The sequence below is a fragment of the Episyrphus balteatus genome, chromosome 1 (genome assembly GCF_945859705.1).
Source record: "Episyrphus balteatus chromosome 1, idEpiBalt1.1, whole genome shotgun sequence".
Classification (NCBI taxonomy): Eukaryota; Metazoa; Arthropoda; class Insecta; order Diptera; family Syrphidae; genus Episyrphus; species Episyrphus balteatus.
Genome location: NC_079134.1, coordinates 146536418 through 146550937, shown reverse-complemented (window position 1 = coordinate 146550937; position 14520 = coordinate 146536418). Strand labels below are relative to the sequence as shown.

Below are 14520 nucleotides of genomic sequence, written 5' to 3'. Positions count from 1 at the left end.
TGATTTTTCGTTTCATCTTGTTTCAAATCACTACGATACTAAAGAAGTTTTCACTTCAACAATTTTTTTAAATATTTAAATAAAAATGTTCTAACATTTTTCAAAAAAAAGTTCGTATGCCATTTTTATGAAAATTCATGAACCCGTTTTCAAAAAATTGATTTTTTTTAAATCCAAAAAAAATTTTATTATTTTTATATGAAATTTATCTTAACGTGCGTGTATAAAAAAAATTGGTTTAAACCGGTCATGTTGTTAGAGACAAACTCATAAACCAAAAAAACCGGATTTTTGACAGGTAGTATTAATAACGGTACAAAATATATTTTTTTATTTCAAAAGTTGACTTTTTTGTTTAATACTACAGACAATTTGTTTTTAACCAAAATCGTTAAAACCATTTTTGAAAAAAAAATAACTTTTTTATTTACGTTTATATGACATATACATATGTAGGTACCGTTAGTTTCGGTTCTAAAAAAGATTTTAATTTCTCCTCTGGGGAATCACCCAAAACTGTTAACTACCAAGTTTAAAGAAAATAGCAACAGTAGTATTATAGGCTTCTGTAGCTGTAGCTGATTGTTATCTCGAGTTCGATTTTTTTTTAAGAATCCTTAACTTGCCCTATATCGCAAGTAAAAAGGAAGGCAAAAAATAATGCTTTTGAATAGGAAAATGAAAAGTTTAGGGGTATTCCGAGGGTTTCGGGAGAGTATTCAAAGGATTTTTCGACTGGATAATAATAACATCCTTACTGACTGACATCAAGGACGAAAAAACAGACGGACAGAGTAATAAGCTTCTTTAACACTTGGGATGGGAGATGGCACAAATTGGCACAGTCTGTACATGATAGAAGAAATTAAAAGTGTCAAAAGTTTTGTTTTCGTATTCTTATCATTTTGTTTTTAATACTTATAGTGTCAGTTAAAATTTGCCTGAGTTTTGGCAAAAGTTTTGAAAAAAAAAAAGAAATGAACAAAATTATGAAAAAAAGGAGATGTAAAAATAGGAGATTTCTTTGAAATTTAGGTTAAATTCAAAATTCTTTAAAATATCAAAAAAGCTTATTTATAGAGAATAAGGAGCATAGAATAACAACTTTAACCCTGTTTTTATTTAAGGTGATGTATTCACATAAAAGTTCTTCTTGTGCTACTGTGTGCACAAAATAAAAAGTAAAGAAATCTACTTTAAAAATGATTAAAGTTTTACACCATATAAAACAGATGATATTCAGAAGCAGCCTTCTTTGCTGCTATAATTTCAAGTCAATTTCATGGATGAATGATAACATACAAATTTAACAGCATGTTTGTACATTATCTGGCATATAAAAGTGTAGACATTGCTAAAGTTTTGCAACATATTAAATTTCAAACTTTTAACGTTTCTTGTTTGAATATAAAAGCAAATTAGCGTGACATAAAATAGGCACTTATATTTTGGGGAGATGTAGATGTTTTAATTATAACTTAGCTTTGGGTCGGATTTCATTCTTTGATTTGAGTTTAAAAATGTGATTGAAAAGTATATTTGGGGTCTTATTTGTACACTGGACACTGTTTTCAAAGAAGTGACTTTGCTTTGAAGATTCAGTCACGGAGTTATTTAAAAGAAATATTGCGTAGTATGGATAATGACAGTATATTCGCTTATTTGATATTTTGGAAAAGTGTGAGGGGGGAGATGGTTGTTACAATTTAATTTTATTTTCATTTTTAAATGACTTTTTCAAATTCGGTCCAATTTTCAAAGCAATCCATTGAAGGTTTTTTGAGCAACGTGTTTCCTCATTTAGTACAGGTAAAATAGGCATTAAAAAGAAAAAAATTTGTACACTCATTAAACTTGGCAAAAAGTTTGGTTTTGGGATAAGAACCAAGTACAAAAAAAGTCTATAAAAAAAAGTTGGGTGGAAGGGTGTTTTTTCGCGGACAAGAGGGAGGGGGTGAAGCTCAAAAATATATACTAAAAAAAATTGTTTGTCGAATATCATCATATGACACATGTTTTCAAGGTATTTTTTGATGCTGAATCTAATGCTATAAAAATAAAGTCAATACAATTGCTCTAAGAAAAGTTATTACCGATTAAAAACAAGGATGCTTGTTTTTTTATTTCAACAGGTAAAATATAACCGAAACCCATGTGAAAAACATGCTACACTGATAAAATTCGGGATGAAGGTTTTAAATAAAGCAGGGACAAAGGATTCATAAAGTCCTTAAAATTATTTTTGGTGAAAGGGTGTTTTATTGATGGGTTAAGTTGTGTTTGAGAAAGGTATCATAACAGCTGACTTACATTTTATTAATTTTTAAAACTTGGTGAAAAAGATTTGGTTGGTACAAGAATTAAGAATCTATAAAAAGTACAAAATTATCTTGAGTGAAAGGGTGTTTTTTTTAAAGAAATGATGAAATTCGGAATTAGTACCACAAAAACTGGGAAAAAATTGTTACACCAATGAAAATTGGTAAAAATATTTCATTTATAACAGAAACCAAGAACCTAAAAATAGGGAAAAATCCGCGATAAGTCCGATAAAATCAATGGCATAAATGGTACCCTTACAAAATTCATATGTTCTCTTTCCCATGGGAATTACGAAAACCTAATTCCCATGTCTATACATTTTTTTTATGTGAAAGGGTGTTTTTTTAGAAGTAAAGAAAATATTTATATTTGAAATTTAGTAATTATGTTACTTTTAAGATAATAAACAAGAATCTAAAGTGTCTATACAAATATCATGATTAAAAGGTGTTTTTTTGAGTGAAAACAAAAATGATGGGTCACCCTAGTGAAATTTGGTAAAAACATTGATTTTGGGATAGAAAGCAAGAATAAAGAGTTTTCATAAAAAAAAAATTTGGTGAAAGGGTGTTTTTTTTCGAAGAGACAGTAAAATCTACAATTGGTCAAAAAAAGCCAATGATTCATTTTATTTATGGTTTTGATGACAAATTCAACATTTATAGATAAGTTCTTACACGTTTTACGCGAATTTTTTTTAAATTAAATTTTCAGGTTTCTTTGCAAACTGCTTTTACAGAAAAGTCAATTCAATCACAAAAAAATTATTTCAGATCTTTTGATTGACTAAGTTATGTACCTATAACTATTTCACTCATCAAGTTCGTGTCAAAATTTTTTTAACTGAACTTTTCTGATAGCTTAAAAAAGGCAACAAAAAGTTTACCCACAAGTTTAAAATAATGATAGACATGTCAATGGTATCAAAAAATGGTCGTATCCGAAACTTTGTTTGAACAACTTGAAAATACCTTCCTTTTTAAATATCTTATCATGAGGCACGTGTATCACTAAGATATTTATGGCGCAAAAATTCTTCCATCGATATAAAATTTCGGTAAACCTTACGACACCACGCAATATAAACAAAACCCTTAAAACAAAGTAAAACAAAGAGGGTGACCTGTTAAATATATAAAAAAAAAAAAAATTCGGGATGCGTGCCATATTTCCACGAAACACAATCCAATCAATCATAATTTTGTACCCATATTACCTCGCAGACCTCGAGTGAGTGTATTTAATTTGTATACACTTTCACAAAGATTACATAAATTTTAATAAAAAAAAAAAAACAAAAATCTGTGTGCAAATTTTGTGTCCCGACTAAATTATCACAAAGAGACTGAGTTTAATGGCTTCAAAGTTGCCATAAATCTAATAAATAGCCTTATTTTGGTGAGGAGGGGGGGCTTAATCGTTCTTAACCACACTTTTCTGATTTAAGCAGACATTTTTATCTGAAGTGTACTTAAGCTGGAATTTTGATTTTCCCTTTGGGAGAGTTTTAAGGATTGATTCGTTTTTAATCTATCGAGGGAACTGATTGATGTACATATATCCTTTTTTTTTTCAATTTTAAAGGACAAATAACGTGAAAATAATCTGATCATTAAACAATACGCTGCCTCCCACACTTTCATGTGCAGATGATAAATTTCAAACTCATACTTCTCCAAAAAAAAAAAATGGAGACTGGACTTACCTGTATGCACCACCCATTAGTTTGTTGATTACTAATCCTATATCATGCAACGTGTATACGTATCCTTTTGGTATATGTGGCCTCACATCCCTCAGGATATATCTATAATAACCCCAGACAAAGAAGAAAAAATATAGTTTTTTTTTGCTTTTCATTGTGACCAAAGAGGACTTAAAAAAAGAAAAAAAAAACTTACCCCAACGTATTTGCAGGACCATGTTTGGTATTATACAACTCTTCCAAGCGTGGTATTGTCAAGAATTTTTTCATAGAAACTCCATTCTCCAGAAGCAATTTAACGAAGTCGATTCGGTCATGTTCGAGTGCCTGCATCATTGCCTCATCAAGAGCACCTGTGTGTGTGTGTGTGTGTGTGTGTGCGTGTGTGTTAGTTCACATTCCAAAGAAGAGGAAAAGAAGAAAGAAAAAAAAAATACAAAGTGAAAAATATCCACAAAATCCAAAGCCCCATTTGGAAATGGCGCCCGGGTAGAAACCCATATACTTTGTACTTACCGATTGGCCACTCTTGGCCATAGACAAAAATCTCACTTCTTGCTATATCAACTCGATTCCACGTCAAAGCTAAACTTAATTGTTCGGGTGGGCTGAGATGTTGCGATTTGAAGAGGGCTGTTAGAATAGTTTGATCCAATTCTTGGGCTTCACCTTCAGGTTTTTCTTGTATTCGAAAAACCGTAATCTGAAATTGAATATCAATAAATGATTGTTTTTTTTTTTTTTTCTTTGAGTGTGTGTGTATCAGCTGAATCACATTTCAGAAGAGTGGTACTTGAATTTTATGATTATGAACTTAGATTGAAGGAAAAGTTGGATTAAGGGAAAGAAAAAAAATCTTTGAAAAAAAATTACAAGACTTTAAGCTGAATTTGGGTTAATGTAAACCGGAAGAAATATAGTGATTTTTATGAAGACCAATAGTTGTATGGTATTCTGCTTACTGATTATAAATAACTTATCGTCTTTCAGCATTAATGACTGAAAGCTCTCAAGACTCTGGGTCATGAAATCTTATATTCTTAAATTAATCAGAAAAAGTGAGTTCAATATCATACAAAGTTGGGACTTTAATTTCAACTTTAGGCAGTGCAGGAATGCGCCATGTTAAGTTTAAAAAATGTGTAAAGAGCTTTAGACCAGTGCCAATAAAAAATTATTAGCAGCATAAGGGTGGTGGGAAAATTTAATATAATATCCTATATGAAAGAGGAAAAATAAATTGCCCAGAAACAAATTGGGGGAAAGGGGGTGGGTGGGCGAAAAAGTGGGGTGGATGTCAAAAATTGTGGTTTGTTGCGATTTCTGTCAAAGTTAGACCTCTTATCGAAAAAAGTTAAATTCAAAAGTTGTAGAAAAGTGTCTACAACTTTTACTCAAACCTTTTTACTTGCTCTATAGGGCAAGTATTGGTTTCGTGTAGAAAAAAAAAATCGAGGTTTTAATCAAAACCAACATTACGATGATGGAGAAGATCAAAAAAGTGGTTTTCGTCATGCCGTCCGTCGGTCTGTGCGTCTGTGCGTCTGTGCGTCTGTGCGTCCATCTGTACATCGAGCTAGGGCCTAAACGGGTGGATGGATTTGCTTGAAACTTGGTACAGATGATTTTTACGTAATTCCCTAGGTCCGTTTTTTTTATTTTTTTAATATCTCCATTTTAACGCATATCTCCCATATAACGTTTTCGAGGTATTGCAAATTTCTCGAAAACGGCTCTAACGATTTCGATCAAATTTGGTGTGCGGAATACTCTTATTGATTCTAACAAAACTGCGTTTTTAGTTTTTCTCAAAAAATGCCGAGAGCGGAAATATGGCGTTGCCGTTTTTCAAAAATTGACATGTTTTTTAAGTTCATATATTTCATCAATGCATAAGTCAATTTTTTCAAAAGTTACAGACATCATAGGTATTGAAGTGTAAAATGTAAAAAAAAATTAAAAAAAAAAAGTTTTTCAAAAAATATTTAAAAAATTGAATTTTTTTAACTTTCGAGTTTTTTTTTTGTTTTTATTTTTTTTTCTCCACAAAATCTTAAATTTCCAATAGATATTTAAGATAAAGATGCTTTGAACTACAAGAGCAAGTACGTGCGACCCAGTCGTGCATTTTATTTTTATATAACCTGAAAAATATTGGAAAATATGCAAAAATACGATTTTTTTATTTTTTATTTTTATCTCATACAAAAATGGTAGAATTTTAACAAAACTTAGTTAAAAATTACTTTGTTATGTTTTTTATCTACCTATTTAAAATGTTTTTTGAGCAAAAAAAAATGTTAGAATTTTTGACGAAATTAATTTGAAAAAAAGCCTATTTTTCAATCAAAAAAGTTACGGAAAAAATTTTGATTTTTGAAAAGTTTGGTATGCTGTTATTTAGATTAAAACCTTTTATTTAAGACTATGTAGAAAAACTTTACTTTTATTAAAGAAAGTATTGGGAAAAATTGAAAACAAAAAACTCTTTTGACCGTAAATGACAGGAGTATTGACGAGAAATATAGAACATATAGTCACACTTATTACAAAACGGTATTTAAATATTCCGATTTTCATATTAAATATATTCTAGATTTTTTGCAATGGATGAAAGTCTAAACAAAATTTTTGAGGTGTAATTTTTGAGGTGTAGCTGAATATTTAAATACCGTTTTGTAATCAGTATAAAAAGTTCTACAAAACGTAATAGGTTTTCACCCGAGTATATATTTAGTTTCACACAATTTAATCGTACCATAGTAAACAAAAATGATATTTTGCATTGTTTAAACGTCCATAACTTTTTTTCTTATAATTTGCACTAAAATTTTTGTTTCAGATAATGAAAGCTTATAAAATTTCGGATCGAAATAATGAAATATAAGCAATTGCTTTAACTTAATCAATTTATTAATAAATAATTTGTTGTTTTTTTAGAACTTTTTTTTTTTTGTAAATTGTACAATTGGTAATATGTGTACCAAATTTCATTAATTTCTAGTTTATCATTATTGAGATACAGTCATTTTAAGAAAAAGACGTAGGGGAGAGGGGGGCAAAATGTAACACTTTTTACTAAAACCGATGGTACTCCTACAAATTTAAAAACAAGTCAACCCAACCTTTTTTAAATAAAAGAACCACATTTTATTTTTTTCAAAACCTAACCATAATGTTGAAAAATAAATCTTCAAAAAAAAAAAATCGTGTTGTTTCAACCTACCCCATATAAGGGGCAAAGTGTAACACATACCGGGGTAGGTTATACCTACCAAGAACTAAAAATAAGAAAAAAATAACTTTATTTGCTTATATTTATTTATTTTAATTAGTAATAATAAAAACAAACCTCAGTCATGAAATTTTGGTGCAGATTTGCAAAAAAAACAAGGGATTAAATCCAAGATTTCAGAGAAGATTTGACTAAAGTCTTAAATTAAAATTAATTGAATTCATAAATTGTTTTATAAGCTTTATAAATTCAAGTGTTGGTTCAAAATGTGTTTGCAATTCCAAAAGAAATACAAATTCATTTACAGGCATTCATATCCAGGGTTGTTGGTTATACTAGGTAAAAAATTCTTATGAAATTAAGAAAAAAGTGAGGTAAGTCGAAAAAATCGTTACGTTGAACGTTAAAGTAAATCTTTCTTCCCTGAAAGTTGAATAAATATGCTCCAAACCGAGAAAGGTTTGAACTCTGGTACTTAGGGGAGAAGGGGGTACATTTGACACTTAGTTTTTAAAGGTCTGTATTTTCGAAAACTGTTAATGTTTTCCAATGTTTTGTTTTGTATTTGATTTATTGACTATTCAAGATTATACTAGCATTAATTTTTTTTGTTTTACAACATTACAACATTTAAAAAAATTATGTTTTCTAAAAAAAGTCATTTTGTCAAAAGTGCCCCGATCCCGGGGCACTTTTGACTTTAAAAGGGGTACATTTGACAATGGTGGATTAAACCCCACATCGTGTGCATTAAATTTTTAAAACAATCAGCGGATCTTACTCGTCTATTATTTAATTAGAAAATAAAAATACTTTTTTGGTTTTAAACAATATACTAAACAATATAACGAAAAAAATAAATCAAAAAATTTATTTTCTAAAAAGAAGAAGAAAAAACAAAAAACCCTAAAATATTTAAAAAAATCTCTCCATTTAAATCTTAATCAAAATTAATCGATGTCGATTTACTTTTAAATAATTTATTAAATAAATAATTTCCCAAATTCAACGTAAAAATGTGCCCAAATTGCAAAAGTCAAAGGTGCCCCGAAGGAGCTTCATAACTGTTTTTCTTTTTTTTCAATAACTAATACTATTTTTTTACAAAGCTGGTTTTAATTTACTTAACTTTAAGCATAGTGCTATCAAAATATTGATTCAGCATTGAAAAAACTTTTTATTAGGTTCAGAAATCGCTTACATACCGGTGGTCAAAAATAAGATCAGAAATACAGAAAACACGAAAACACGTGTTACTCCGCGAAAAGTTAATGAAAGACTGCGAAATTTCGCAAAATTTCTTTAAATCAAACTAAGCTTCTTTCTTCATCCAAACTATTGTTAATTAAGGGCACGATCATACCGGAAAACGCAAAGTCAAATGTGCCCCGGTGTCAAATGTACCCCCGCTTACCCTATTCAAAAAATTAGTTTACATTAGTTGATAACAAACAGCATTTGTTGTAATGCAAAATAAATAAAAATAAAATAAACAAAAAATCACAACTCACGTGTAAAAAGTAAAAAAAGTCGAATGAATACATAATAAGAATACATTAGGTAGGTTTTTGCATGTTACAACTTGCCCCGGAAAAATGTTACAACTAGCCCCAGCATGAAATTTTTCACACAAAATCAATTTGAACAAAAAGCGAAACTGATATAGACATAACATTTACACGCAATTAGAGCCAAAACACAAATGCATATAACAAAAAAACACTTAGCACTCTATCTTTTTCGGGTTAAGAGGTAGACCAAAAATAAAATTAAAAAAAAAAGTTACAAACATGCTTTTTTTGGACACCACTAGTATAACTTCTCACCCTGTCATCTTATCTTCAACTGAAGTAAATGTGCCGGTAGATATCGAAAAATTGAGCATTTTTCTCCTTTACGCGTTTCTTAATATTGAAAGGAACATCGTTTTTTTTTAGCTGTTAATTCTTACCCCTGTTACTTTTAGCCCCACTCTCCCCTACGAAATTTCATTCGTTTATAACTTTTAACAAAATTGAAATTTTTCAAAAATAATTTGGAATATTATTTCTAATAGGTATCTATATAAATATAATAAAAAATAAATTTCAAATACATGCAAAAAAAAAAGTATCAAATTCGAGAAGTCGCTTTAGAAAATTTAAGTCTATAAGATCAACAAACATACAAAAATCATCCAAAACCATTCCATGAAATTCCACAAATGTTAAAATTCTTTGAAAGAACTATTTTGATCATGATATCTACCAGAGGTCTGCACGAATCCATTCATTTGCTTTCCAAACAGGTATACACTACTTCAGTGCATTCTATTCATTTCTGTCATATCGAATAGAGTGCAATGAAAATGAGACCCCCTCCAAAAAATCAAACACTGCACAACATTCGATTTCTTATACCAAGACGAATAGTCTATTTGATTTCTCTTCTGAGAGTGGGTGCTTTCCTTTACTTATCATTATCAGTTATCACCTTTATCGACGCTCCAGACTTTAGAATCTTGAACAGTAGCTCAGAGTATACGAGAACAACAGATCAGGGTCTAGCCATTAAGTGGAACTTTAGTTCTTATCTCGTTTTTATATTTTGCTGAGTAGAACATTAACGTTAATCCAAAGTTCATGTGTAAATGTACTTTGCACGGTCTTTTGAATTTAAGAAATGAAAGCAATAATGCTTTGAGACTTCAACTTTAAAAAAGCATATTATGCAGACAAATTTATTGTTCATGGTTCTATCAAATAGACAACAAAACAAGATAGAAAGCTGAATTTCTCGGCCATCACTTTGAACTAATGATATGTGATCAAAGTCAGCAGCAATGTTAGTAGCCGTGTTAAGTCATTATCCCTGTCAAATTTTCCTAAATTTGTTAATTTAACACTGAAAAAAGTTTTCCTCACTCACTTAAAAAATGCTACCGAAAAACTAATCAACTATAAACATTACACAAGATAGACAAACATACACATATTGGATGTTTCTATGAATATATAAACTTTATATGGACGCCTTTCGGCACCAATGTCATCAATTATTCCAAATTAGTGGTAACAGCTATAAGTAGTTTGGTATAGTCTCCTTAAAAGCCTTCAAGATATATCCCTTGAATTCATTCAGCCGCATTAAGAAGTTATGCTTCACTGACCAAGAGAGAGAGAGAGAGAGAAAGAGATAGAGAGAGAAAAGAGTATATTCGATAAGTAGGTGGATACATGATGTCCTGTCCACTCAGATGGAAGAGAAAACCCTCATTATCCATCCAAATCCCTAAATTGTTCAAGGACTTTTGCCCATCAACCCGCAATAGCATCATAAACCCAGACACCATAAAATCACGCTAAAAACGAAACTACCAAACAAGCACAAATAAAGAATCCAATCGAAGAAGAGCAACAACAAAATGAAAGCAGAAAAAAAAATCATCATAAAATAAATAATTACAGGACTGGTAGGTAATAAAAAAAAAAGCTTGTTTTCAAGGACAAATAATATACGAAGGACCTGCTTGCAATGATAAATATTATATTTTCATGAATCTAGAAGACCAAAGTCTCCCTCTTCTGGTTTTGAATAGAAGTTTTTTTTTTCCTCTTAAAAAATTATAATTTTGTCCTGACTATTCGACTGACTGACTGGCAATCAAATAATATTTACGTTTCATTAATTTTTGTATTCCCTCCATTGCACCTGTTTGAACAGAGAACAGATGTGAAGATGTGACTTCTAAGTACTTTTCCACTTGAATAGAGATATTTTTTGAAATACCAACGAGTCCTTCAGAGAAAGGAGCGAAAAAATAAAACTTAAACAAAAAGTCAAAACCAATAAATTCCGGAACAAAAAAAAAAAAATAGAATTCCAGTGACAAGCATTTATTTTGCCACAGGACAAATATTTTACTAAACGAAACACAAACAATCCCCACCTTTTCCTTTTTTCCCCAATTCCTCCAACTAACCGAAAAGTTTTTTTTTTTTTTTTAACTTACCAGATTTTTGTTGCGGGTACATTGTAAAAGTTCGTGATAAAGTTTCTCCGACTGTTCCTGGCCGACTTCGAAAGTTTTCTGAATCGTTCCAATTAAGTACTCTCTCATCGATTCCAAAACGGGCTGTTCATCGCCATCGGATGCGTATCTAAAACAAATAACAAAAGGATAACAAGGATAACAAAAAAATGACACTAAGCTTGTTTTTTTTTTTGTTTAGTTTGAGTTTATTCTTGTTTAGGTATTTTGCAAACCCATAGGAAAAAGGAATTTCTCCTTTTACCACAACACTCGTCCGCGTTGTCGATGATGCTAACAAGCTCAACGGAAGTAAAAAGGATATATATTTTCATCCCTTTTCGATAGCCAGATTTTAACCGGATATCGAAATTCATAATTAAAGTCGCCATTTGGTTGCAATGGTCAATTCGGTTGACAATGATGATGCCAACTACAACATACAACTGGGGTATGTGTGGAATTGGGAATATACCAAATTACCACTGTAACCACTGGATCTAATGGGTCAGCACACAGGACAGGATATTACCAATGGATTTTGAGCTGTTGATAGTGTCTCTGCGTGTATACGTGGAAACTAGGAGAATTTCACTGTTTTGATTGTTTTTTGAGTACATTTTTGTTTTTTGCTAAATTTTAAGAGTTCATTTTATTTGGTATTTTTTTTGATATTAGGTAAAAATAAGGTGAAAAAATAAATACATATTTAAACAAATAAATCACAGTGTATTTGGGACATAACAAGGGAAGTTTTCACAAAATTTCGTAGAAAAAGTTTTTTTTTAAAGATAAAAATAAAAAACCAAAAACTCGGTTATTTGAATTTTGCACATAAATTTTGAGGTTATGTGAAAAAATTGTAGATACAAAGTTGTAGATCTTTTTTTTACGCACAACTTTTTTTTTATATGACTTGTAGTTTTGCCGAAAATTGAGATATACCATTTTTTAACATTAAAAACTCAACCCACTCATCCCGAAATCGAATCGCCCGTAATTTATTTGTCCTTTTATATGTATTCACCTCCTTTTCCTATGAGTTTTATCCTACTATGATTTTTTTTTTACTTTTTAATGTTTTTGAAGGCTTTGGCACTGGTCTAATGCGCTTCATTGGATCGATAAATGTGGATCCATAAATGTGGATCGATAAATGTGGATAGATAAATGTGGATCGATAAATGTGGATCGATAAATGTGGATAGATAAATGTGGATAGATAAATGTCGATAGATAAATGTCGATAGATAAATGTGGATCGATAAATGTGGATAGATAAATGTCGATAGATAAATGTGGATCGATAAATGTGGATAGATAAATGTGGATAGATAAATGTGGATCGATAAATGTGGATAGATAAATGTCGATAGATAAATGTGGATTGATAAATGTGGATAGATAAATGTGGATCGATAAATGTCGATAGATAAATGCCGATAGATAAATGTGGATCGATAAATGTCGATAGATGAATGTGGATCGATAAATGTCGATATATAAATGTGGATCGATAAATGTGGATAGATAAATGTCGATAGATAAATGTCGATAGATAAATGTGGATCGATAAATGTGGATAGATAAATGTCGATAGATAAATGTGGATCGATAAATGTGTCAAAGCGTTCAGCTCCCAGAAGCTATTTCGCACCCCCAACTTCAAACGCCTATATCTCGGGATTTTGAAAACGGGTAAAAAAATTTTTTTGATACCCAAAGGTAACGGGGACTCTAACCTACATTTGGGTACAACTCCCATCACTGTAGGTCCACGGGTTCTCAAACTGGGAGAACTTAAATGTTAAAAAAAAGTTAAGTCCGATGCTGAAAAAATAGGCATGATTTGGCGGTTTAACAGGGAAGATGAGCTTTTTAAAAATCTTACAATGTGCAAAGCGTAGGCCCATGACATAAGCTACCATTTGGCATCACAGCCAAAAATTTCTCTCAAGCGGTTTAGCTTCCAGGAGCGTTCAAAGGTTCGGGGATTTTTCGAAAAAAACAGTTTAACCGAACCTTCAAACTGGATTTTCTCGGAATTTTGAAAAAAATCCAAAAACCCGATTATACCACTATCGGGTAGCTGAGAATATAAGCTTTCATATGGCACCACTCCCATGTCTCTAGGTCAAAGCGTTCAGCTCCCAGAAGCTTTTTCGCACCCCCAACTTCAAACGCCTATATCTCGGGATTTTGATAACGGGTAAAAAAATTTTTTTGATACCCAAAGGTAACGGGGACTCTAACCTACATTTGGGTACAACTCCCATCACTGTAGGTCCACGGGTTCTCAAACTGGGAGAACTTAAATGTTAAAAAAAAGTTAAGTCCGATGCTGAAAAAATAGGCATGATTTGGCGGTTTAACAGGGAAGATGAGCTTTTTAAAAATCTTACAATGTGCAAAGCGTAGGCCCATGACATAAGCTACCATTTGGCATCACAGCCAAAAATTTCTCTCAAGCGGTTTAGCTTCCAGGAGCGTTCAAAGGTTCGGGGATTTTTCGAAAAAAAAACAGTTTAACCGAACCTTCAAACTGGATTTTCTCGGAATTTTGAAAAAAATCCAAAAACCCGATTATACCACTATCGGGTAGCTGAGAATATAAGCTTTCATATGGCACCACTCCCATGTCTCTAGGTCAAAGCTTTCAGCTCCCAGAAGCTTTTTCGCACCCCCAACTTCAAACGCCTATATCTCGGGATTTTGAAAACGGGTAAAAATTTTTTTTGATACCCAAAGGTAACGGGGATCGATAAATGTCGATAGATAAATGTGGATCGATAAATGTCGATAGATAAATGTGGATAGATAAATGTGGATAGATAAATGTGGATCGATAAATGTGGATCGATAAATGTCGATAGATAAATGTGGATAGATAAATGTGGATCGATAAATGTGGATCGATAAATGTGGATAGATAAGTGTGGATCGATAAATGTCGATAGATAAATGTGGATCGATAAATGTCGATAGATAAATGTGGATAGATAAATGTGGATCGATAAATGTGGATCGATAAATGTGGATAGATAAGTGTGGATCGATAAATGTCGATAGATAAATGTGGATCGATAAATGTGGATCGCTAAATGTGGATCGATAAATGTGGATCGATAAATGTGGATAGATAAGTGTGGATCGATAAATGTGGATAGATAAGTGTGGATCGATAAATGTCGATAGATAAATGTGGATCGATAAATGTGGATCGCTAAATGTGGATCGATAAATGTGGAT

General features: G+C 31.2%; 1 protein-coding gene across 15 annotated transcripts in view; it reads right to left on the bottom strand.

Moving 5' to 3' along the window:
* Positions 1-14520, bottom strand: part of LOC129907327 (transient receptor potential cation channel trpm) — a 282057-nt gene that overhangs the window by 72654 nt on the left and 194883 nt on the right. For all 15 annotated transcript variants that reach the window (XM_055983461.1, XM_055983462.1, XM_055983467.1 and 12 more), the window contains 4 exons: positions 11254-11401; positions 4544-4730; positions 4224-4380; positions 4028-4129 (listed from right to left, as the gene is read on the bottom strand). In XM_055983461.1, the coding sequence (XP_055839436.1) occupies positions 4028-4129; positions 4224-4380; positions 4544-4730; positions 11254-11401 (594 nt within the window). The remainder of the gene's footprint in view (positions 1-4027; positions 4130-4223; positions 4381-4543; positions 4731-11253; positions 11402-14520) is intronic.